Source organism: Lipotes vexillifer, unplaced genomic scaffold, assembly GCF_000442215.2.
Source record: "Lipotes vexillifer unplaced genomic scaffold, Lipotes_vexillifer_v1.1 scaffold4, whole genome shotgun sequence".
Taxonomy (NCBI): Eukaryota; Metazoa; Chordata; class Mammalia; order Artiodactyla; family Lipotidae; genus Lipotes; species Lipotes vexillifer.
The window spans coordinates 586,557-612,404 of NW_006785876.1; the positions used below are offsets into that span (position 1 = coordinate 586,557).

Here is a 25,848-nt window from a genome sequence, read left to right on the forward strand (position 1 = left end):
TCAGGCAGAAATACTGAGGTTCCGCCCTTCCCTGCTGAAAATGAGTTCTCACCGACTGCCAGGACTAGGGATGTCAAGACCTACCTCCATTTTTTTCCTCTTTAAAAGTGCTTACAGTAATTTAGTGATTTTAATCATTACTACATTCATTTTGGAACAACGAAATAATGCTAAGAAGCTCCTATCATAATGCATTGAAAACACAAGTTTTCGGAAGGGAAACGATCTACAGTTCGTCAGTTTTGCTACCAACTGTAGCAGTCGGAATACTGAAATCAGATTAACTACAGAAATAACAGGGAGAGAGTAGAATGGGGGGTGGAGGGCAGGGAGCAGGGCTGAGGGAGATGAGCGCTGAACCGAAATCAGCCTGGGCCAGAGGGAAACCTCTTTACAGGCTGATGATGCAACAAAACAGGGAAATTGGTTTTAGTGTTTTTAACTTCAATTAGTCACATTAATTAATGCTAAAAACAATGTTAACAGTATATTATTTTCATCTAGTTAAATAAAGAATTATACACATTTGAGTAAATTACACAGTATTAAACATTTAAATAACTTGAAATGAAGCCAGTACTGTCATTCAAACAAGTTTCTACAGCTAAAGGCTGAATGTTAAGTATGAACTGATCTGGCATTACAAGAATATAAATCCTTTATCTTTTTAGAGAGAAGAACAAACGAAAAGATTTGATGACTTCTGACTTGAATTAAGTGGTTTGTAGTGGCACAGCGCCCTCCAGTGGTCAAATGCTCAAAATGCAATTTCTAAAGGCCAAAGTTCAGTAGCCAATCTTCATTTTGAATGGTGATAATATAACCTTAGCTTTTTTTTTTTTAAATACAGTGGTTTACCTCAGCACATATTTTCAATACCAGGTCATCTTTGCATTGACAATTTCCCTCACCAAATTTAAAGTTTTTATTTAAATCTAATTTGTTCCTAAGAAATGTTCTGGAGAGTTACAAAAAAAAAAAAATCAAAGAAAAACAAAGCAAAACCTTACTTGGGCAGACAAGAGCTGCAATGATGAGTGAATTGTTTTCTATAAGCCTAGAATAATGGCAGGAATGTCAGCATTAGAGTGGTATTAATTTTTATGTGTTAAAATCTAAGCTCTAGAGGGAGATTATAAACATTATGGAATGCTATTTAGCCTGTTATACGAGTACATATGGCAAGTTCAAAATTACAGAAATGCCTTTTACTCATTTTTTCTGTATGTGAACATTTCTGTTTTTAAATAACAGTATAAAATATTCATTGTATATACATCACTTTTTTAAATCACTGTAACTGCTATGGATCCAAAGTTAAGGGCTCCAATATTATTCTGAAGAAGCATGGAAAGATATTTACCCTTTCAGGTTATCAAAAAAACTCCCTTAGACCAATCTATAATACTTCCATTCTTGAAAATATATTGATTTCTCATATGAAAAGGGATTATAATGCTGTTTATAATAACTGAAAATATGAGTTAAATGATTATAATATTCTTGGTTTTCTACTCATCAACTGCATTGCCCCAGACCCTATAGAAAATATTGGGTTGGCCAAAAAGTTTGTCTGGGTTTTTCTGTAACATCTTATGGAAAAACCCAAATGAACTTTTTGGCCAACCCAATAGTTACTAGTTGGAATAAGGTAGTTATTTTCAAAAAAATAATAATGATTATCTAATTAAATTGTTTTCTTCTTCTGCTTACCCAAAGAACAGAAAAGTTTGAACATGTTTTTGAAAAGATCATTCATTTCATTGGAACCAAGAAAGCAACTCTCTCTATATAATGTAAATATATATAATGACTATATAATGACTTTGGGTTTTGGATTTTGACTCCACCACCCAGAGCAATGCAGGCAAACATCTCTGCGCCTTAGTTTCTTCATCTACAAAATGGAGATAATTGTTCCCATCTCATGGGAACCTTCTGAGGATTCAGAGTATGATGCAAGTAGAACACTCGGCCCAGTGCCTGTACTCTAGGAGATCCTCAAGGAATACCCTTCCTACCACTGAAAGAATGCAGAAGACCTATTCTCCCTAGGTCTTCTCCCTAGGTCCAAGAGGACTAGAACTGGGGTTAGGAGCTATGGAGTCACATGGATGAATCAATTAAACCCACTTTGACCGTGCAGGTAGACCTGGAGGTGGTTAGGAAGGAGGAGCAATAACACCGCCACACAGGGATGGTGGCTGAGAGATGTGGATGTGCTCATGAATAAGAATATCTTACTTATTACCCCATCTTAATTACTTTCATCTGTTTCTCTCTTCATAGTTAAGTATTTAAAGCAGTGAGGTGGTGGGAGATGGTATGGGAGTGTAACCAAATCTTTTCTGGGGAAGACGGGCCCATGAGTAGTCTGAACATGCATTTTCAGAATTATAATAAAATAGACTATATTTGCAAAGCAGGCCTTCTTGCCCTCTGTGACCATGAAAACAAAGCAGTTGAACAAGCTTGATGTGAAAGTGACCTATGCTGTGCTCTGTCACTAGCAAGAACACGAAAAACAGTTGCGGCAAGCAAACAGATCCCACTTTCACACTGATCTCATGTGACTGAAAAAAAAAAAAGAGCATCCTTCTAAGAGTGCCATTGCCTTGATTCTTTTGTTGCAATTCTTACTTTTTAATGGATATTTTAAATAATATTGAGAAAGGTGTAAGATTTCTGAGTTTATCAAAAAGGGCATGAGTTTTAAAATGTTGAGAAACATTTTTTTAAAGATGCAAATCAGCTTCAGGAAAATGAGAGGGTAAAAGGGAGAAAGGGCTCAAGGGACAACTTTTAAAATTCAGGCTTTAGGCTAATGGTCACACCAATTAAGATGCAAATGGATAAGGTTTCTAGCTTTTGCCAGCTTGCCAAGTACCCTGATGACTTACTAGTGGCAACAGCCATTATGTCTTCCCCTTCTGCATCAGTGTCCTAAACAATGCCCTAAAAGCTTACAAGAGTTGAGAGCTGATGCCAGATCCCAAAGTGGGCAAGGCCTGGCAACACAGACACACACACACACACACACACACACACACACACACACACACACACTCCAAGAATTACCCTGAGTGTTGAAACTTTCAACGAGGGCAGCAAAGGTACCAGTATGTCCCTCCTATCCACGTGGGAAATATCTTTTTCTCTAAAGGGAATTCACAATACGAAGCTAGGACTATCTACCAAGCAAATGACAGATGGGTCTAGATGCATAAGGTAAAGGACAGAATTGGTTTTGGTGACTCTCTGAATATTCATAGAATCTATAAAAGTCCAATCCTTTTAAGATGCAGTCTGTTAGAAATGAATATGCAACTGTACCAAATAAAAACACTGTATTTCTCAAAATGGACACATGGAGGGAACTTTTCCCACCTCCCATTACTGTCGAAATTTCTGGATAAAGTATTATATGAACTTTATGTTGATTTGTGATTTATATACTCTAATGCAGGCCCCCCAATATGTTTTTTTTTCCAAATAGCATTCCCTCATTTATCATTTCGCCCATCACAAAAGATGCTACATTCATTAAGATAATTCCTAAGGACAGTGTTAGAACTGGCTAGCTCTTCAAAATGATCAGAATTACTGGACCCCACACATGGCAGCAGCATGGGGTTCCTTTCTTCAAGTTTCTGAGTTCACTACATGGAAAGAAAGAGGGAGAGAAAAGGAGGGAAGGGGAGAGCAGGGGAGAGGGAAAAAAATAAGGTATTCACTAGGAAGGAACTATTGTCAAAGCAATGACTATTCCTTACAACAAGACCTATTACAATGAAAATCATCATACTAGAGGATCTCCAAACCTTGTTGCTATAAAACTTCAACCAACTAGCTGAGCAACCATTACAGCAAGCAAAGCCTTCAGACCTGGCTATTCTCTCAAGTCCGAGCAGGACAGAAGGTATTTTTTCAAGTCTTAATTACACAAGCTTGGTTAGAGTCAAACTGTAAGCAACGAAGCGAGGTGGCAATAGCCAGGTTTACAGAAAGAGGCAGTCAAGGAGGATAACAGGCATCAGATTTGCTGAAAACAAATAGGTTTAAGGCTGAGGTGTCCCTCAGTTTTAACACTGCTTTTCTGAAATTCTGTTGACTCTACAGAAACACTGACTATAAAGTTACTTTCATATTAATAAAATCTTCAGTAAGATCAACACTGGAGTGATGCCCAACAAAGTATGAAAGACAGAAATCTGGTCATTTGTATGAATTTGGCTGCCGAAAGCACCTGTCTATAATATCTAAAACAGAATTCAACCTATCCCATTTTTTTCCACAATGAAGTTTTTTCAGGACTCATATGAGGTATTAAGGACCAGTCACAACACCAGAACTAGTCTATCATTCACATTCCATACTCATGCAGAAAAGAATGCTATACATACTTCTAAATAGCAGATTGTGCTAAATAGGTCTGTAGAACATAGCTGAATTTGTCATTATTTAGTGGAACATAGCTGAATTTGTCATTATTTAGAGGTACATATGTATTTCAAAATGTGTTGTTTTATTCTGTTATCTAGCACCCCCTGCCCCCCAAAAAAACAGAGCAGGAAGCAACCCACAAAGGGGTGGACCAGGTGCACTGGCCAGGAAGGGCCATACATCCCTTCTGCTCACAGCCTACTGGCCTGAGCTGGTGAGAGAGCCAGCATCAGACGTGGGTAATGTGAGGGGACATATGGAAGAGCTGACGAGCACTACTGCTTATGCACAACATCCAATTTTCTAAATCTTTGATTCTAAAAATCAAGAAGCCCCACACCTTTCCTCTTGTAAGCTTCACTCTCCATAATAAGGATTTGTGCCTATTACCTCCTTTGGTAATTTTCTCCCATTAGTAGATGGGCCAGTTCTTCTTTCCATGTTGATTTTACTCACAAAATTATATCCAAAACAGATGGGACCCTAAGGATACAAATTCCACAGAACAAAAACCTGTACAATCAAGCTAAGTCCCCTCATGTTTTTCTCCATATCAATTACGTACCATATTTTAAAACACACACAAACACACACACACACACACACACACACACACACACACACACTAATGAATGATCTAGCATATTTGGAATCTAAACAGTGCCTGTCAGCAACAGCTAGGGGTTCATTTCTTACACTTGGCCCTCTGTCGAGCCTGTTTTCTGTCAGCTTTCTTATTTTCTCTTTAATTTTGCTAAGAGAACACTATTCTGACAAGTGGTTAAGCAATACACAAAAATCAGAGAAAAAATGTTAACAAATTAAGCACTTTTGTCTAACCCTCCTCAGAACAGTGTGCCAAGTACTGCACATTCCACACTGTAGTCTCAGAACACCGTACCAAGTACCACACATTCCACATTGCAGTCTCAGAACACCGTACCAAGTACCATACATTCCACACTGCAGTCTCAGAACACCGTACTAAGTACCACACATTCCACACTGTAGTCTCAGAACACTGCCAAGTATCACACATTCTACACTGCAGTCTCAGGACACTGCCAAGTACCGCACATTCCACACTGCAGTCTCAGAACACTGCCAAGTATCACACATTCCACACTGCAGTCTCAGGACACTGCCAAGTACTGCACATTCCACACTGCAGTCGCAGAACACTGCACAGGGGCTGCCTCCTCTGCATTCAGCACACAAATCACCTTGACTATGATCACCCACATTTATCTTTATTTTTAAAATCTCCTCATTGTTGCCAATAGCATGGAACATTATTATTACTAATCCAGCTACTCTTAATAATAGTATTTAAGTAACTTGTCATCTTGGGAATTTTATAAACAATAGCTAATTAATTGTCAAGCATTTAATGTAACAGGATTCTAATCTCCAACCTCTGAAGCAGGGTATTTATTTGTTATAATGGTAAAACTTCTGTTTGCATTGCTTATTTATTCAATATATATTCTCTATCTCGTCGATTCTAATTTTTATATCTGCTTGGTAAGTAAAATAAAGACTCACATGCCAAAAGACAAAGACAGCACACTTTACAAACAGTGATGAATCTCCTGCAACTCCTTTTATTCACACTACAATAGATTCTATATTACCATGCAAAGAAAAACAAAACAAAACACCATTGATTATTTCCCCTTGTTTGCAAGATATACTCACAGTATTCTGATAGGAACAAGAACTTGAAGGTGCAGCATGCTACGTCTTAGGAGTGTGATTAAATACAATATTCTGTTGACATCTTGTTCCTGCTTTCAACCAACCAGGTATGTTACATATGAACTGTCAGGACAGCTAAACAAGTTTTCCTGTCTAAATATGCCCACATTCTTTTCAGAGAACTCATCTTAAGCTGAGGTCCCTATCTTAGTTGAATACTTAGTTGAATACTTAGTTGAATGTGGTAACAATTTCTTTTCTTTTTTTTTTTTGCGTTACGCGGGCCTCTCACTGTTGTGGCCTCTCCCGTCACAGAGCGCAGGCTCAGCGGCCATGGCTCACAGGCCCAGCCGCTCCATGGCATGTGGGATCCTCTCGGACCGGGGCATGAACCCGTGTCCCCTGCATCGGCATGCGGACTCTCAACCACTGCGCCACCAGGGAAGCCCAACAATTTCTTAACTTGCAATATTTAAAAGGTGTAAACACCAGTCAGAATGCCCATCATCAAAAACTCTACAAACAATAAATGCTGGAGAGGGTGTGGAGAAAAGGGAACACTCTTGCACTGTTGGTGGGAATGTAAATTGATACAGCCACTATGCAGAACAGTATGGAGGTTTCTTAAAAAACTACAAATAGAACTACCATATGACCCAGCAATCCCACTACTGGGCATATACCCTGAGAAAACCATAATTCAAAAAGAGTCATGTACCAAAATGTTCATTGCAGCTCTATTTACAATAGCCAGGACATGGAAACAACCTAAGTGTCCATCAACAGATGAATGGATAAAGAAGATGTGGCACATATATACCATGGAATATTACTCAGCCATAAAAAGAAACGAAACTGAGTTATTTGTAGTGAGGTGGGTGGACCTAGATAGAGTCTGTCATACAGAGTGAAGTCAGAAAGAGAAAAACAAATACCGTATGCTAACACATATATATGGAATCTAAGAAAAAAAAAAAGGTCATGAAGAACCTAGGGGTAAGACGGGAATAAAGACACAGACCTACTAGAGCATGGACTTGAGGATATGGGGAGGGGGAGGGGGAGGCTGTGACGAGGTGAGAGAGTGGCATGGACATATATACACTACCAAGCGTAAAGTGGATAGCTAGTGGGAAGCAGCTGCGTAGCACAGGGAGATCAGCTAGGTGGTTTGTGACCGCCTAGAGGGGTGGGATAGGGAGGGTGGGAGGGAGGGAGACACAGGAGGGAAGAGATATGGGAACATGTGTGTATGTATAACTGATTCACTTTGTTATAAAGCAGAAACTAACACACCATTGTAAAGCAATTATACTCCAATAAAGATGTTTAAAAAAAAGGTGTAAACACTACCAGTTTTATCTGCCAACCTTTCCCTCATACATATACCATACATACTTTCCATATGACAATGCAAATGGTCTGAATCCTGCAGAAAACAGAAAGGTGTCAAAGAAAGATAGAATCCCTTTCTTGGGCCCTTAATGAGGTCTCCAGAGCCAAAGGTAAACCAGTAACAAATTGTACTTTTCACATACTAGGGGAGAAAAAAAAAGAAAAAAGGTAAAAGGCGGGGGTGAGCTTGTCATCTGAAATTAATTGAACTTAGCCATGCCAAGAAAACACTGGTAATAAACCCTCCCCATCTAAATTAAGGGTTTTATACCATGAAAAAAAATAAAAAATTATGGCAGTAATTTCATCTGGGTTTTTCAGGAAGTGCTTGCTGATTTTCTTGTACTCAGTAGAAAAATCCCCAAGGAGCAATGCAGACTGCAATAAGGCAGACTTCTAAAAATATACCATTTAATTTCTCACTCCTCCCCTTGCACTATTACCACACTTTCACTTTTCTCTAACTCAGTATTAAGTCTCTCAACACAATTCTCTTCCGCTAGCTCCCAGTACCAACTTGCAGGGGAGGAGAGACAGGCTCAATCTGCAACTGCCCATCTGTTGCTCTTGGCGAGAGAAGTACAGGTGAAGAGAACCGGAAGCCCCTGAAGCACACACTTCTATTTGTCTTTGGCTGTTGTTTTTTTTTTTTAATGACACCCAGCCATCTTAATTGAAGGCACCAAAAGTCTTAATGGCTTCAAAACAACCATCACTCAACACCTTTAAGACTGGTGACAAGAACTGATGAATGACTTCTGAGGGGGAAGAATATCACACACAGAACCATGGTTCCCAGCCCATGGATCATATGTGGCGGGGGGCAGCTCCATAGGCCAGGCACAGTTACCTGCAAGGGTTCTGTAAATCCCCATGGACCTGTGGATCAACTATATAAAAACAGACACAGTATTTGTTTTCTAATGTCCACAGACACTGGTGTGATGATGAAAACAGAAATTTCTTAAAAACCGTAAGCAAATTCGCAGCGGCTTTTTGTCATTTTCTCAATGAATGGATTCTTTAAGTACAATAGCTAATTTACAATCCAGAAATACTTTTTGAAGTCAAAGAGCATCTTCATATTGAAAAAGACAAGGAACAATTGATCTAAGTGTTAGAATTTTCAGTGTTTTACATTCAGGCACATGGTAGGCACTCAATATTTGTTGACACTTTTCTTAGCCCCTCTTACATATATATATTTTTTTTCATTCCAGTCTCTAACAGTTTACTTCATCGATTCATCCCATCTCTTGGTGTACAAGACAGCAGCAGTTCTCAAAGTATGGTCTGGGGACTCCTAGGGGCCCCTGAGACCCTTTCAGGAGGTCCGTAAGGTCAAAGTTTGTATTAATTCTAAGAAGTTATTTGCCTGCCATGTATGTACTACATGACCTGTGATATTACAACAGATTGAATGAGAAAATAGATATGAGAATCCCAACTGTCTTCTATTTATTGTATCAGCTATTGAGATTTGCAAGGCCTCTTTTCTCAATAAATTTATTTTGTTTTGGAAAATATAGTTATTTTTCATTAATAAATGTTATTTACATTGAGATGTAATGGGTTTATTATTAAATTTTTAAATAAATAAATAATCATTGATAGGTATGCTCTGCATAAGCAAAAGCTCTTTGAGGTCCTTAATAGTTTTTAAGAGTATAAAGGGCTCTTGGAGACAAAAGTTTGAGAACTATTGCTATAGAGATAGCAACATTGTGGTGTCAATGCAGAACCTGGTTTCTGTTCTCAGGAAAACTGCTGATCCCTAGAGGTATACAAGCAGATGCTTGACACCTACCTGTTGAGGATGTTGAAGAGAGGATTCAAATGTATTGGGTGGTGGGACAAGCGGCTCTCCGTGGTACCTCCTAACATGAGATTCTATAATTCTATCTTAGAGGGAACCTAAGGAAGCCTCCTTCCAAAGTTGTGGCTGCTGACATGGAATATGAATAATACTTCATGTACCTTCATTTTCCCACCCACAAAACAATATGAGCACGTTAATGGGCAAATTAATACTCTTCCATGGTTGTATGGTCTTCATGTCAGTTCAACATTTCAAACAATTTGAAAGCAAGGTGACATTTTAATTTTGCTTATTGGGGTTCTTTTTATAAGAAAAGCTCTCTCCTCCATGTCAAGCCACAGTTTTCAAATAATGTAACACAGTACCATTCACTCTGAAGGGAAAGAACGTTAGCATGGTACCATTCACTCAGAAGAATATGGCCATTCACTGTCTTCTCAAAGAATGCCCTTATGGCCAAATGGTAAGGTCAATAACAAGGCAAACAAAGATTCTGCTGACAGAAATTCCAAAGGCAAATAAATTCATGCCAAACTTGTAGAGATGAGTGGGATATTTTAATCTTCTGCACAAGTCCTGCTCTTGCATTAGATGGAAACAGGATGGCTTACCCTTAATGAGCATACTGTGCCCACAGAAACCAGCAAGATGTTTAGAAAATATGCTGTCATATTAATGAAGAAATAGAACTTTTAGAAAATAAAATAACCATACTTGTGTAATTTGATTCAATTCAGTGAACATTAACTGAGCCCCTGTTATGTTCCAGTAATTATTCCAGGTGATCATGAAGAGGAGATAAATGAGACATAACCTAGGACACAGTCTAGGAACTCACACTCTAAAAGGGAAACCAGGTAAATCACTGTAACACAATGTGATAAGAGATATAAAAGTAGGTGTTTTAATACTATGGAAACATAGATGAAAAAGTAATTAATTCAGTCTGGTGGGAATGAGGAAAATAGATACTATATATGTAATGGGAGGGGCGGGAAGGGAGAAGTTTATGCCTAACTCATAATCTCCTGGCTCAGCTGAGTCCTCAACATCTTTTGACGATCCTTCTATGTGTCAACTCCACTCTCCACAGCTGCTATCTCAAACCTCCTCCATTCCTCTCACATCTCTTCAGCAGCTGCTCTTGCTGCCTTCTGCAGAGAAGAGAGAGATGCACCAGCCTCTGGCCACCCAACCCATGGCTGGGCCTGCTGCCCATCCTCCTTCCCTTTATGAGGAGGCCAAGGCTTATCTCCCCACTAAGATCCTACAGCCGATGTATTCTCCCTGGTCAGGAAGCTCTGCTAGCCAACCTTTCCCTTCCCAACTTCTCCCTCACTCCCTTATCACCAGCATATAAACATGCTCCCCCAGCAGCCCTCTCAAGAAGTAATTATTTTTCTCTCAATGCCCCATAAGTCCCAGGGCCAGGAGGTAGGGGAGGCAGCTATGCCTGTTCTCCACTATACTCCCAACAGGCCTCTTCCTACTCTGCACATGTCTCCAAATCTCCATGCTCGAGCAAAGCTCAAGCCCCACCCGCCGTTGGCACCGTTATTTACCATCTTCACCCTTATTCCACCCATCTGAAAACCTGTACTCCTGGCTTGCTTCCCTTCCACTCCCACTCCTGTCATCATATGTCAACAAGAATGTACACTATGCAAACAATATCTTGGCCTCCCAGGTCCTTGATAACCTCTTTCAGGGACCCTTCTTCCACCATATCTCAGTGACCCAAATCCATGGGCAATTCCTTGAGTTGGTCAACAGAAACCATCACCCATGCCAAAATTCTAAATTCACACATCCCACTTTACAACACCCCTCCCCATCCTTGTCATTCATTAATTTTAGTATCTCCACTGCTAAAAATTCTTCCTCCTCATTGAACCTTCTAATCTACTGATTCTAAATCACAATCTCACAACCCCTTTCTGTCCCTCTTTGTTCAGCTTACTTTTTCAGTCTATGTATAATCATTCCTTGCAGAGTACTCTTACTTCCCCTGTCCCCTCTCTTTCTCCATCATACTTGCTTAACAAACCCCAGCCCTAGTGATCCCAGGTATACACTTTATCTGAGTACAAACCCAAGTAACAGTATACAGCCACAGAAAACCACACAATCTGACTACATTTTAAATTCAACATGGCCCAGCAATCCTACTGTACATCCTTTTTGACTTTCTAGGATTGACTTCATAATTTGAGTTTTCCAAGTTCCTCCTTTCAACTGATGATTTCATATCTTATTTCACTGAGACTATAGAATGTCCTCATGTTATTACCACCAAAACTACAAAATTATGGGCAACTAAATAATCTTCTCCTTCCTTCCCATTACAATGGAGAAAGTATTCCTTTACTTATCAAAGCCCAGCCCTTTCACATGTACTTTAGCCCCCATCTCCTCTTACCTATTCAAGGACTTTGCATCTTCGATTAGACCCCCTTTTTCCTGCATCATCAATCTCTCAAAAATTGCAGGTGAAAACGTGAAATTTTACAGTTTTGAGAAAGTAATTAGCAATACCAGCTAAAATTACATAAAATACCTATGTTCTTCAATCCATTTCACCCATTCCTAGAATCTCTCCTATACAAACATACCAATGTTTAAGTATGGACACACACACACACACACACACACACACACACACACTCACGGGGTGCAGGGATGGGGGAGTGCAGAGTGTTCATTATAGCCTTATTTTCAAAGGCAAAAATGAAAACAGGGCTTCCCTGGTGGCGCAGTGGTTGAGAGTCCGCCTGCCGATGCAGGGGACACGGGTTCGTGCCCCGGTCCGGGAAGATCCCACATGCCGCGGAGCGGCTGGGCCCGTGAGCCATGGCCGCTGAGCCTGCGCGTCCGGAGCCAGTCCTCCGCAATGGGGGAGGCCACAGCAGTGAGAGGCCCGCGTACCGCAAAAAGAAAAAAAAAAAAGAAAACAAAGCAAATGCTCATCAATAGTGATAGGTTGAATAAATTATGATAGAACCATACCACGGACCATCATACAGCCCTTAAAAGAATGAATTAGATCAATTCTAAAAGATTTAGTACAATTAGTATAGCTCTACTTCCCCACTTGCTTTCACTAATCTTCTGACCCCACCATAACACTGAATATGATTTTGCAATGATAACCATTAATCTAGGTGATGCCAAATCCATAGCCACTTTTTTGGCCCTATTAGAATCATTCAACAGAGCTGCTTCCTCCCTTCATTCCTTGAAACACCCTTCCCAGCTTCCATGATACCACCTTCTCCCGAGTTCCTACTTCATTAGCCACCTTCTCTATTTTCTTTGCAAGCTCTGTCTCCTCTTTCTGACTTCTAAATACTGGCACTGCTCAGAGCTTCACTCTACATCCTCTTCTCAGGTGATTTTGTCCGTTCTCATGGCTTGAAACACATCTATACACCAACTAATTTTAAATATCTATCTATAGACCAAACCTGTCCTCTAACCTCCACATATCTACAATTCAATTGCTGAGTTAAAATATCTCTCTTATGCAAACGAATTTTAGCATGTATAAAATGGGAGCTTTTGATTCTGCATGTCCTCCCAGCCCCAACCCGCACTGAAAATCTGGGGCCCCCTCAGCTCTTCCCCGCTCAGTAAATGGTGTTACCAGTTATGCAGACACTAACCAGACACTGAAGTGTTCCCTCCTCCGTGTCCCTTGGCCTTTTCGGCACTCATCAGCCAAATCATATTGATTCTACCCTCACAGTATATTTCACTAGCCATCCTCTTCCCTCTACCTCCACCCTAATCCAAGTAGCCACGGACTTATTCCCTTCCTCTGTCATTGTCCTACCTCCATTAGTAACCCATTATCCACAAAACAGCCACTGTGACTTTTTTAGAACTTAAATCAGGTTGTGTCATTCTGCTTAAAACCTTTTAATGGCTTCCCACTGTTCTTGAATAAAACACAAACTAAAACCATGCATACGTGACCCAACTCCTGCTACTCTCCCCAGCTCACCTCACTGTGGCCATAAAAACTTTCTGTTCCTGCTGGTTTCTGGAATACACCAAGCTGCTTCCATCCCAGGACCTATGCACTTAATGCTCTCTCTGAATGAAATACTCTTTCCTAGGTTCTTTACTCCCTGTCTCCTTCTCATTCTTCAGATCTCAATTTATTTTTTGTCAACAGTTGTTCAGCAGTTAGTTGTGATTTTGGTATTTTCGTGAGAGGAGGTCAGCTCAAGTCCTTCTATTCCACCATCTTGTCTGAAACCCCGCAGATCTCATTTTAAAACGACACCTCCTCAAAGAGGCCTTTCCTGACCGCACTATCTTAAGTAGGTCTCACTATCATTCTCGGCCGCAGCATTCTGCTTATTTCCTTTGTAGTGCTTCTCATTATTTTTATTTGTTGTTCAATTATTAAGTAGCTATTCTGCTAGAATTAAGATCTGTTCTCAGCATAGAGCACAGAGTTCAGCTCACAAAGGGCCTTTAATGAATGATCACTCTAGGAGGGAACCAACAGAATAATTAAATTTCTCCTGTCTCAACAATTCTCCTTCAACCCCTCTGCCTCAGGCTACCACCCATCCGCGTCCTATCTCTGTTGTCTCAAACTTCCTGAAACAAGTGTCAACTCACAATTATTTTTTTCAGTTTTAATGAGATATAATTGACATACAACACTGTATTAGTTTAAGGTGTACAACATGATTTGATATTATTCATGATTATTTTACCTCACATCCTTCAACCCACTCCTCTCCATGCCATGAAACTTCTCTTCCTTCTGACAGAACATTCTTGTTGTTAAAGCAAATGAAAATTTCTTACTGACCTCTTTATGACATTTAACCCTGTTGATCACTCCCTCCTTCTTAAAAAGTTCTCTTGCCTTACATGACAACTCACCCTCCTGATGTTCCTTCTACCTTTACCACTCCTTTTCAATATCCTTCTAAGGCTCCTCCTTTTCTCTTCCTTTCCTAAAATGTTTCCTAAAATGTTCTAACCCAGACATTCGCCCCTCTCTACACATACTGAATCATTTCATGCACTCATATGGTTTCAGTTACTCTATATAAATGCAAACGTCTCCCAAATCTTTATCTTTAGCCCAGATCCTACTCCCATGCTTCAGACCATTTATGCCTAAATGGCCAGTTGATATATCTACTTGGGTGGCCAACTGGCACCTCAAACTCAATATATTTAAAATAAGCTCATCACCTTTCCCTGCCCCATCTGCCCCTTCTCCTGTATTCCCATTTAGTGAATGGTACCCATGACCCCAAGCCAAGAACCTAGGCTGTGACACATTGATGTCTCTCCCCACTCCCCCAACACATCTACTTTTAACCAAGGTCAGTATATTCTAACAACTGAATATTTCTTTAAATTGCCCACTTCTCTGAATCTCCACTGCCACTACCTTGATTCAAGCCATGGCATTTCTTGCCTAGACTTCTGTAAAAGTCTTTAAATTCTATTCTTATCTCCCTCGAAGCGTTCTCCATAGAGCAGCAGGAGTGACCGTATGAAAACATAATAAATCTTATATGACTCCGCTACATAAAACCCATCAATGGCTCCAACTGTCTTCAGAATAGAATTCAAATTTCTTAACCTGGCTGACAAAGCCCTGAATGATCTGGACCCTGCTTGCCTCTCTCCAGTCTCATTTCTGGATACTCCTTGCCTCCTCTTCTATGCTCTGACCACAATAAACTACCAATTTTCCACGCTTTCTCTTCTTGCAGTCCATACATGTTATTCCCAAAAATCTAAGACAGGCTTTCACCTTCCATGATGCACCCACACCCTCCTCACTCCTCCACCAACCCTGGTCTTCTAAGACTAGACTAGTAATGCTCTCCAGTACTAACTATCCTATAGCCCCACTTCAGAGAACTGAAACTGCCTATTGATCTGTCTGTAATCCTACCTACTCACCTGAGAACCACTGAATCAGAATCTCCAGGGCAGGGACCCCAGCACCTGTACTTTTTAAAGGCTTACATGTAAGCCTTACAGCTAATGTACAGCCAGGGTTGAGAAGAACTGCTGTTAACAACTCTCTTTGAGGACAAGGAGCTCAATGTTTACTCTTGTAACCCAATACCCAGAACACTGCTGACACACAGAAGTTATTCAAATATGTGATTAAGCGGGCTTCCCTGGTGGCGCAGTGGTTGAGAGTCCGCCTGCCGATGCAGGGGGCACGGGTTCGTGCTCCGGTCCGGGAAGAGCCCACATGCCGCGGAGCGGCTGGGCCCGTGAGCCATGGCCACTGAGCCTGTGCGTCCGGAGCCTGTGCTCCACAATGGGAGAGGCCACAACAGTGAGAGGCCCGCGTACAGAAAAAAATAAATAAATAAAATATGTGATGAAGCAAAGGAGGGGACAGTGCAGTGGGTGGAAGGAAGAGAAGGAATGAATGAATTTTAAATAATCTTCAAGAACCTTCCACACACTAGTAAAAGGACATATTACCAGGAGTGCAATCTTTAAGAACAAAGTTTGGGGAATTCCCTAGCAGTCCAGAGGTTAAGACTCGGTGCTTTCATTGCCGTGGGCCCAGGTTTGATCCCTGGTCAGAGAACTGAAATGCCACAACCCATGCAGACCAAAAAAAAAAAAAAAAAAGTGTCTATTCTGCTTTCAGGGTTATTTTCTACAGTTAAACTGAAGTCTCTTATAAAGAATGGCAGCTAAGATATGTTAGGCCTAAAAGGTTCAGTATAAATCAGCTTTCACATCTATAACCCTGCATGCTCCGCCTTCTTCACCTTATAAATACTGGCTAGCAAGGCACAAAATGTAGAAAAATGCCAGCCATTTGAGCACCTGAACTTTCCTCAAAATGCAGAGTGAGAACTCCTGAAATAAAGCAGTGGAGTGGGTTAAAATAGTGTTGAACCTTTCAGAGAAAGATGTAACTATACAGTGCTTTTGTAGCAAGTATGCATAAGACATAATAAAATGGCATAGAATTAACACTACTCAAAGAAAAATCTAATAAAACCCTGAATTTGGAGAAGAGGCACTGCACAAACAGGGTAGAAACGTCTTTATATCTCCCTTGTTGCTCTGAGTGCAGCAGCCTTAGTATATATTTGTTGAATGAATACCTGATGAATGATGAATGAGTATGGTTCTTAAAGGAATTACTCACATTTTCTCCCCCTGATCAAAGAGCCAGCTACTCTTAGCCTCATGTTTCATCAAAAGAAAATATTTACCAAGTGCCTAAACCAGCTGGTAATGTGCTAGTACACAGCATTCTAAAAGAACCACATGGCTTGGCTTCTGCATCTCAGAGCTTGTCATACAAATCCTATGTCTCCCAGCACCAGCACCACCAAAGAAATGTGCATACTGTACAGTCCAGCGATGTTCCCTAAACATGCCACATTCCTTTATGATGCCATAAATTTCTTTTTTTTAATTTTATTGAAGTATAGTTGATGTACTAGTTGAAGTTGTATTAATTTCTGCTGTACAGCAAAGTACAGCAGTTATACAAATATATTCTCAGTTATACATATATATTCTTTTCCATTATGGTTTATCAAAGGATACTGAATATACCTGTCTGTGCTATACAGTAGGACCTTGCTGTTTATCCATCCTATATATAATAGTTTGCATCTGCTAATCGCAAACTCCCAATACTTCCCTCCCCCAACTCCCCACCCCCTTGGCAACCACCAGTCTATTCTCTATGTCTGTGAGTCTGTTTCTGTTTCATATATTCATTTGTATCGTATTTTAGATTTCACATATAAGTGATATCATATGGTACTTGTCTTTCTCTTTCTGACTTACTTCACTTAGTATGATAATCTCTGCGCCCATCCATGTTGCTGCAAATGTATGATGTCATAACTTTTCATATATATTCCTCCCTCTGCCCAAAATACACCTGGAAACTCCTACTCATCCTTGAAGACCTAGGTTCATATAATCTTCTTTCTAAAATATTTTCTGAATTTCCCAGAAATAAGCATTTCCTCCCTTGTTCTTCTACCATAGTATTTTGTAAATACACTTAGTGTATCTGAATTGCATTTGGATGATGATGATTAACTACATAGTCATTATGCACAATTCAAAGTATGAAGGGAAACCATTCACTTTTTCACATTTGAAACATTTTCACATGGAAGAAAAAAGAGTAAAGATTTACCTGGATAGATGACAGGAAAGGCATAAGGTGCAATTCTGGGAAAGGCTTAACCTAGATGTGGGCAAGCAGAGGAAAGGTAAAGGAAATGGTCTGAGGTCCTTTTCAAAGCTCAGAGTAGGGATTCTGTGCTTGATCCACAGGGCAATGAAAAACTACGACGAAGTTTTACAGAAGGAAAGGGACGATAAGGTTCACATCACCCTTTTAATTGTGGAGTGCCTATGGAACGTATGCACATCAAACACCACATGGTGACTCTCAGATGCCATCAAATGAGATGAACCACGTAAAATTCACTCTTCCAGTGCACTGTGAGCTGTTTCAGGATAAGGATGCAGGTTCCTTCACCATTGTCTCTCCAGAGCAAAGCAGAAGGTGGGAGCTGCTTACAGGACTGAAGTGAATTCTTCTTTAACAACTTTACATAATATGCTCTGCAAAATCTTTGCCAGATTATGTATAAGAGTAGAGGTGTTGTTGGGAGCTAAGCTATTTTGCCTGACCCTTTCACAAAACAAAACAAAACAAACATAATCCTTTTAGAGGCAATCATCAGTAGTTTAATAAATCTCAGGAAATATCTTCATCACCTTTAAGAATTGAATTTTTAATTCTGAGGCGTAGATTTTTAAAATGAACCCATACCATTATAAACTATTCTTTATATAAATGTGTTTAATTAACTACTATACTGATAGAATAATGCTGAAGTTTAGCATTATCATACATGTAATGTAAAGATAATAAGATTTTAAAGTGTGTATAGTCTAAAAGCCCCCAAATTAACAAAAATATAACAAGGACCCAGTCAAAAAGCTACATTAATAAGTGCAGTGGTTCTTTATTTATTTTATTTTTGGCTGCACTGGGTCTCTGTTGCTGCCATGTGGGCTTTCTCTAGCTGTGGTGAGCGGGGGCTACTCTTTGTTACGGTACGCGGGCTTCTCATTGCAGTGGCTTCTCTTGCTGTGGAGCGCGGGCTCTAGGCGTGCAGGCTTCAGTAGTTGTGTTACGCGGGCTCAGTAGTTGTGACGCGTGGGCTTAGTTGCTCTGCAGCATATGCGATCTTCCCAGAGCAGGGCTCGAACCTGTGCCCCCTTCATTGGCAGGTGGATTCTTAACCACTGCATCACCAGGGAAGTCCCAGTGCAGTGGTTCTTGACTGGGTTGGACCATACACTCCAAGTATAAATTCTGAGGAATTCATAGTGCCCCACCCTTAATCTAATGTCTAAATATGGACCCCATTAGAGCCCTGGGAACCCTGGAATTTGCTGGCTTACAGAGTTTTTCTTATCAGGTTGATTTAATAAAAGCATGTTTTAAGAAGTGCTCCCATTTTGGTTTGAAAGTTCAATGATGCTTTCAACAACCCTGATGTAAATGAAAGAGAAAAACTGCTTCTTGGACTGATATAAAATCAAATTAGGAGTACTGCTCATAAAAACTACCCTAAGGAATGATTCTGCTTTGGAGAAAGAGATTAATATGAAGACACACACACACACACACACACACACACACACACACACACATTTATAGCCATTCTCAGTCTACTGTTGATTGTAAAGCTATCAGGAGAGATGGGAAGTACCAATGCCGTCAACTAGACATTCAGGTGTTGGCTTTTTTTTGCGGGGTTGGAGGGGTGCTGTCTGTAGCGCACCATCACCAGTGCAGTGTTAATTCAGATGATTTTTTAAGTTTTTTAAGCCTTACTAACATATCCCAGGTTCTGAAATGCAGTATATGAATGAGCCTTGACTGTAGAGATAAATTACCAGCTGTCTCATAAAGGACAACCTCATTTAGTAGAAGGCAAATGCTAGCACTGAACAAAAGTAAATAAAGATGGCTACATATGCTCCAGTCTTCAAACTGAAAAGGGACAGTGACAAAAGAAGCAGGCAAGGGAAAAGATTAAACATGAAGAACAGCTCCACTAATAGCAGACTGACTATTCAAGCTGTCTGATAATACAGTATAGCAACAATGTCAATTAAAATTGCTGGTGTGAGAGCTTCCCTGGTGGCGCAGTGGTTGAGAGTCCGCCTGCCGATGCAGGGGACACGGGTTCGTGCCCCGGTCCGGGAAGATCCCACATGCCGTGGAGCGGCTGGGCCCGTGAGCCATGGCCGCTGAGCCTGCGCGTCCAGAGCCTGTGCTCCACAACGGGAGAGGCCACAACAGTGAGAGGCCCATGTACCACAAAAAAAAAAAAAAAAAAAAAAAATTGCTGGTGTGAAGATTTAGATCCAAAGATCTTAAAGCTAAAGAAACCATGGGAATCCAACCCCCTGCTATCACATAAGGCCATATTAAATTCAGATGAAGAGTGCTTTGTAAATGGCGATGTGCTATGGAGACACATGGTACTGCTGTTATTCTTAATATGAGTCTCTTCTTTTAGTTGTAGTTACCAAAAATCCCAATTCCTTTGGCATTTTTTTCAGTGCTAATAAACAGAGTTGTAGTTGTTAATATTATTGTTATTATTTTACTTTTTGTTCCCTTGAGAACCTTCAAACAGTATGTGCTACCTAAATGGAGCATCTTGTATATGTAAAGCATAAATGGAATATGTAGTTTATATGAGAATGAAATATGAACAAGGTCCACCTCATTTCCATCCATACAATGTCACTCATATCTATCAAAATTCTCACATGTCCTGGGAGCCCCCATATCTTCACAGAACCAACTACTCATTAAAGGTTAGGGTGGGAAGGGGAAAGGGAATGACTGGCCTTTCCTGACAAAGAAGGAAGGCTTGGTGATGTGCTTTCAGTGAGTAGAATAAAAGAAAAGGGCTTTAAAAGGGTCAAAGGGATGGGCTTCCCTGGTGGCACAGTGGTTGGGAGTCCGCCTGCCGATGCAGGGGACGCGGGTTCGTGCCCCGGTCAGGGAGGATCCCACATGCCACGGAGCAGCTAGGCCCGTGAGCCATGGCCGCTGAGCCTGCGCGTCTGGAGCCTGTGCTCTGCAACGGGAGAGGCCACAGCGGTGAGAGGCCCGCGTACCGAAAAAAAAAAAAAAAAAGGGTCAAAGGGAGAGCTTGAAGAGAAGCTTAAATGTCTGACTTCACCACCCCCCTTAAAAGGACTACTTCATCCAAATGAACTAAAATAGACCCACCACTAGTTATTAGAGAACCACCCAAGAAAGAGAGAATTTCTACAGGTGACCTCTGGTTATCTTCAACACTGAAGCCCTTCCAAACAAACTGGCACCAGAGTAAATGTAGCCAAGAAGAACCTAACATCTATATTTTATGATTTTATTTCAATTTTTCATATGATTTTTTGTAGACCTACTTATGTGGATATAACTTGATTCTAAAGTATTTAGGAAATACATTTAGTCCAGCTGTGCCTGAAAAGGGGAAAGAAAATGTAATTTTCCAGTTTTACAGATGCTTCCAGAATTCTGTCTGAAGATGGATTAATCTACAGTTGCTCAGCTGCAGAATATTACTTCTATTCCACAGACTTTGTATATGAACTATTAAATCCATTAGATCGATAGCAATTCCTCCCACCTACTCTTAAAGAGCTGATTTAATGAGAACATCATTTTCTCATTCAAGGCTTTCTTTCTTAAGGGAATACAGTCCTACGTGAACACAGTCAACACTTCCTCTCACATCGACAACTTCATATAAGCGGAGCCTGTGGGAAGGCAATGAGGCAAAATGTTGGGTGATAAATAAGTGAATTTATTTACCTGTTATGGAATTTGAGCTTAAAACTGGACTTAACTTACAAAGTTTAAGATAAAAGAAAACCAACATTAACCATTTTCTTTCTCAAAAGCTCTTCAAATGACACAGGCACTAGTAGCATCACAATACATTGATAGAAAAAGGAAGTGTTATTTTCTTACTACTAACTGTTTACCATTAAGTATTTCAATACCCTCTCTTTCTACTCCCCTTCCACAACTGAAAGATAATAGTGGAAAGAAATGTACCCTTTTGCTCTTTCTGGACCTGCATATTAATAGAGATGACTGGGATATTATTGTCTGTTGTTCTTGGTTTAGATAATATAAGCCATGGAAGCCTCAAGATATAGTCACTAGCACTAAGCTCTCTTTCTCCTCTGAGCCTTTATACATGAAAAGCACAGAATAAATCATAAAGTACTACTTAACACACCAAAAATTAAAAATGGAGACAGAGTGTGGATCAATGTGCATTGTCTCACAAATATAGTTTCAAAGATAATTGGTAATGTTCTCTTTTTCCAAAGAAGTGAGGGTTAAATATAGTCACTCTGTACAGAGACTGATTATCTTCAGGATGTGTAAATTATACATTACAGTTACATAACAGACTAAATCACAGTCATCAACAAAAGAACATTTGGCACAATTCTTGAATTTTTATGATTCTAGCTCATAAGCAGAGCCTCAAAAAGGAGAAAATATCCCACCTTAAATCAGCCTTACAAGTAGCCCCAAACTCATGGCAAGTAGGAAGTATCCAAGGTGAATGAAAGAGAAAGGTAATCATCTTCACTGGACTAGAAAACGGTTGGGGGAAGGAGCTTTTATTTTTAGGCTATCTTAAATAAGGCAAATAGCACCCCTTCATTTCATTAATTTTTAAAAAACAGGAAGAAGAGGGTCAACTAACTAGATATATGTAGAGCTGTGTGTTTTAACACCAATAGATCTAATGTGACTTTATGTCCCTAGGTTAAGTCAAGACACCAAAGTCTGATGAAAGAACACAGATCCTTTCAGAACACTTTCAAAAATCTGAATAGCACAAACCAAAGACTGGCAAAACATCCTCATGCTTTCAATGCAGCTCAAAGGGCTGCACAGTGCCAGTTTCAAGCCAGTGCCACCTACTGTAGGCAATTCAGAACGGATCAAGAGTGCTCATCTAGTGACATGCCGGGAATGGCCAAATGCTTGCCTCAGTTCTATGACGACACAGAAGCGGGAAGTCTCCTCAGGCTTATTAGATGCATCCAATTGACATTCATCTCTGACAAGCTCATCCTGTAATCTCCCATACCAAAACAGCTACCATTACTCTATAATACCTATAAAGCAATCATAGTGATATAAGTAAAGTACACTAATGGAAAAAAACAAAAGAGATCTTAACCCAAGAAAACAAGAAACATATGAGGAGTGCAAAGACCAAACCAACCCAGAAAGGATACTCCTTCCTTCATTCCATCAGATTGTGCCTCTTCTGCCACCAATTCAACAGGATTCTCTTTCTGTACTCTGAACAAAAAGCAAAATGGCTCTCTTTGAAAAGAAGCTGGCCTGGTAAAAAACTTTTAGAATTCAAAGCCAATACTCAGAGGATTTCCAAATGTCTAGAGTTCCAAAGAATCCATCAATCTTTTTTTTTTTTATGTCTTTATTGGAGTAGAATTGCTTTACAGTGTTGTGTTAGTTTCTGCCATACAACAAAGTGAATCAGCTATATGTATACATATATCCCCATGTCCCCTCCCTCTGGATAAACCTGGAAAGACTGGACAATCCAAGGGTGCCCAGAGCCACTCCACTCAGCCATGTCATATTTCGAGATGACTATGAAGAAGTCAATGCTGACCTAGATCCACAACAACCAATACGATTTGTGGGCTCTGGAACACTGCCAACACTTCCTATAAGAGATTCCCAGACCAGAGAAAAGTAAAACAACTCATAAGGTGATTATCTTAAGCTTTATAGCCTTGAATAGCCAAAGCAATCTCTGGCTTACTTTCTGAAACTAATGTTTCCAAGTTACTAAATACCAAAGTAATGCTATGGCAGAAAAGTTCAACTTCAACCTTCTTAGGTGTAATTGGACACTAACCTATACACTTTTTCAGATAACTGCAACCACTTCTATGTGTGTCTGTGTCTTTCTCTCTCAGTTGGTGCCTCGTCCAAGTCACTCTGGACTTATATGAAATACCACACTGCAAGGCATGGATCTAGCATCCCAAGTAGCTGCAGAGGGTCTGGATGATGCTAGGGAGTACAGAGGAGTTAGCTCCCCATGGGATAAACCTCCATCAACCAGGAACAGGAGACAGGAGGAAACCAGGCAGATAAATCCTCCCTTTTCCTTCTTTTTTCCAAGGACTACTCAAGTGTAATTCCCCACTGCAACCCTTTCAGAGAAATCCTGTTGGCAAGTGAACACACCTGCTGAAAGATCTGCTTATGTCTCTTCAGAGCTTGTTGTGAAGCAAGAGCTCTACAATACATCGAATCAATTTCTTTGCACCATTCCTTGCTTTTCCTTTTGCCTTTACCCTTACAGATCTGACTTACACCTTTCAACGAAAGCATCAACTTTAATCCTTGTCTCAGGCTTTGTTTGTCAGAGAATCCAAGCTTAGACATTAGGCGTATAGGAATTAATTCCAGATGAAATTAATGAAACAATTAAAATGCACATTTTCAAAATACAATAAGAGTCAAAGACTGATGAATCCCAGGAAGAAGTGGAAAAAATTTTAACCACCTAAAACCGAAAAGACTAGGGCCAATATATAGCATTAAATGTCACCGACAGAGAGAGCATTCAGATAGCAACAAGAGTCAAATACAGATTTTTTTTCATGTGTCCAACCACCACCAACTTCGGAGGACAAGATGAGGCATTTTCATTAAGTAATACTGCTGTGTAACAGGTGTTACCTGTTGCCTACACAATCAACCTTCTTTCTTTTCTTCCTTCTTTCTAACAGTCTAAAGGACCTTCTTTCCTTTCCTTTCCTTCCTTCTTTCTAACAGTCCTGATTATATCAGTGTCCACTCCACTCCCATGTGGAAAGGGGAGAGATGACCTATCTATGGGTAAATCTTGATCAGAAGTCACCACGGTTCCATTTTCTTCACCAGTGACTGATTTGAGTTTGTTAAAATCAATTAGTTCTAGCCAATAAAATATGGAGGTCTGCTCGAGGGCTTTTGGAAAAGGTTTCTTAGCTCTTTTGAGGGACAGAAGGGAAGCGATATTACTGCATCTGGATTTACAGCCTGGACATATAACAGCCATCCTATGATCGTGAAAGGATACAATCTAAGGACAAAGCTGACACAGAAATGATGGCACAGCCTAAAGACAGAAAAATCCTAGGTTCTTGACAATGCCATTAGGCCACACATTAACCAACCCTGAAGCTGGCCAACCTCTATAATTTTACATAAGGAAGTATACTTCCTGATTATTTAAGCCTCTTTGAGTCAAGGTTTCCTATTACTTGCAGCTAAAAGCACCTTCAACTGATGCCTAAAGGATCTGGCTGGTTGGAGAATTTGAGTATCTACCATTACATGCCACTATACAAGGAATAAGGTTAGATTTGAAAAAAGTGGTCTCTGCCCTCAAGAGTTTACAATCTGTTTTTAAAAGACCTACAAAACATGTGATACATCAATTAAAGAAAAAAAATGATGAAGCACAAGTACACAGAGCAAAGAAATCATTACTGTGGAACATTAGAGGCAGCTTTTTAAAGGAGACAAAACCAATATACACGCTTTTTGCACAGCATAAAAGGCATGCTGTCTAAATTCAATTAGTGTAATTCGACTCCCAGGAAGCTCTCTCCTGTAGATATCTATAGTTCTATCTGCCCAGCATCCTTTTACATGTGGGAAATGTTGCTTCCCTCACTTTGTGAGGTCAGGGTGCCAGACCCATAGTGGGCTAGTCAGAGCAATTTCCTGGGATTTCTTTAAATCTTAAGATCATAAAAAGCGGTAACAGTTGAGGGTTCCAGGTGTATGGATTTATCAAAAGTTAGCAAATGTAAACTTAAGATTTGTGTATTTCTTTGAATGTAGATTTTACATCAAAAGAAAAAATGTTAACAAATAGTGAACTCTTAAGTTGATGATATGCATGCATGCTGAAGTATTTAGGGGGAAGTACTGATGTCTGCAATTTACTCTGAAATGGATTTCTAAAAGATGCATTGATGAACAGCAGGATTGATAGATGAATAGATATGTGATACAGCAAATATAGTAACATACTTGTATAGGAAAGCCTTTTGCTTGGAAAACTTCAAAATAAATTTTTTGGGGAGAAAGCTGAAGTCCCAGTCTGCTGACAATGCTGTGAGCCACAGCTCGGGAGATATTTGTGGTCATATTTCCCAGGGTATGGAGGAAAACTGTTTCAGAAAACAAACATGCAGAAAGAACCAGGAACAAGGAGTGGAGGGGTTTTTGAAGTGTCCGAGTTGTCCCTGGCTCCAACTACCAGGCCCAGCTTCATCCCTGTCGTTTCAGTAGTTACCTAAGCCAAAAAATTACTTTTTCACCTAAGGTAGTTCAAAGT

The 25,848-nt window shown here is 40.1% G+C and overlaps 1 protein-coding gene across 3 annotated transcripts in view; it reads right to left on the reverse strand.

Moving 5' to 3' along the window:
• Nucleotides 1-25,848, reverse strand: part of BTBD9 (BTB domain containing 9) — a 424,705-nt gene that overhangs the window by 296,725 nt on the left and 102,132 nt on the right. The window contains exon 6 of one of the 3 annotated variants that reach the window (XM_007458167.1): nt 25,180-25,212. The exons of the other annotated variants lie outside the window; for them this stretch is intronic. Within the exon in view, the coding sequence (XP_007458229.1) occupies nt 25,180-25,212 (33 nt within the window). The remainder of the gene's footprint in view (nt 1-25,179; nt 25,213-25,848) is intronic. 3 annotated transcript variants of the gene reach the window in all.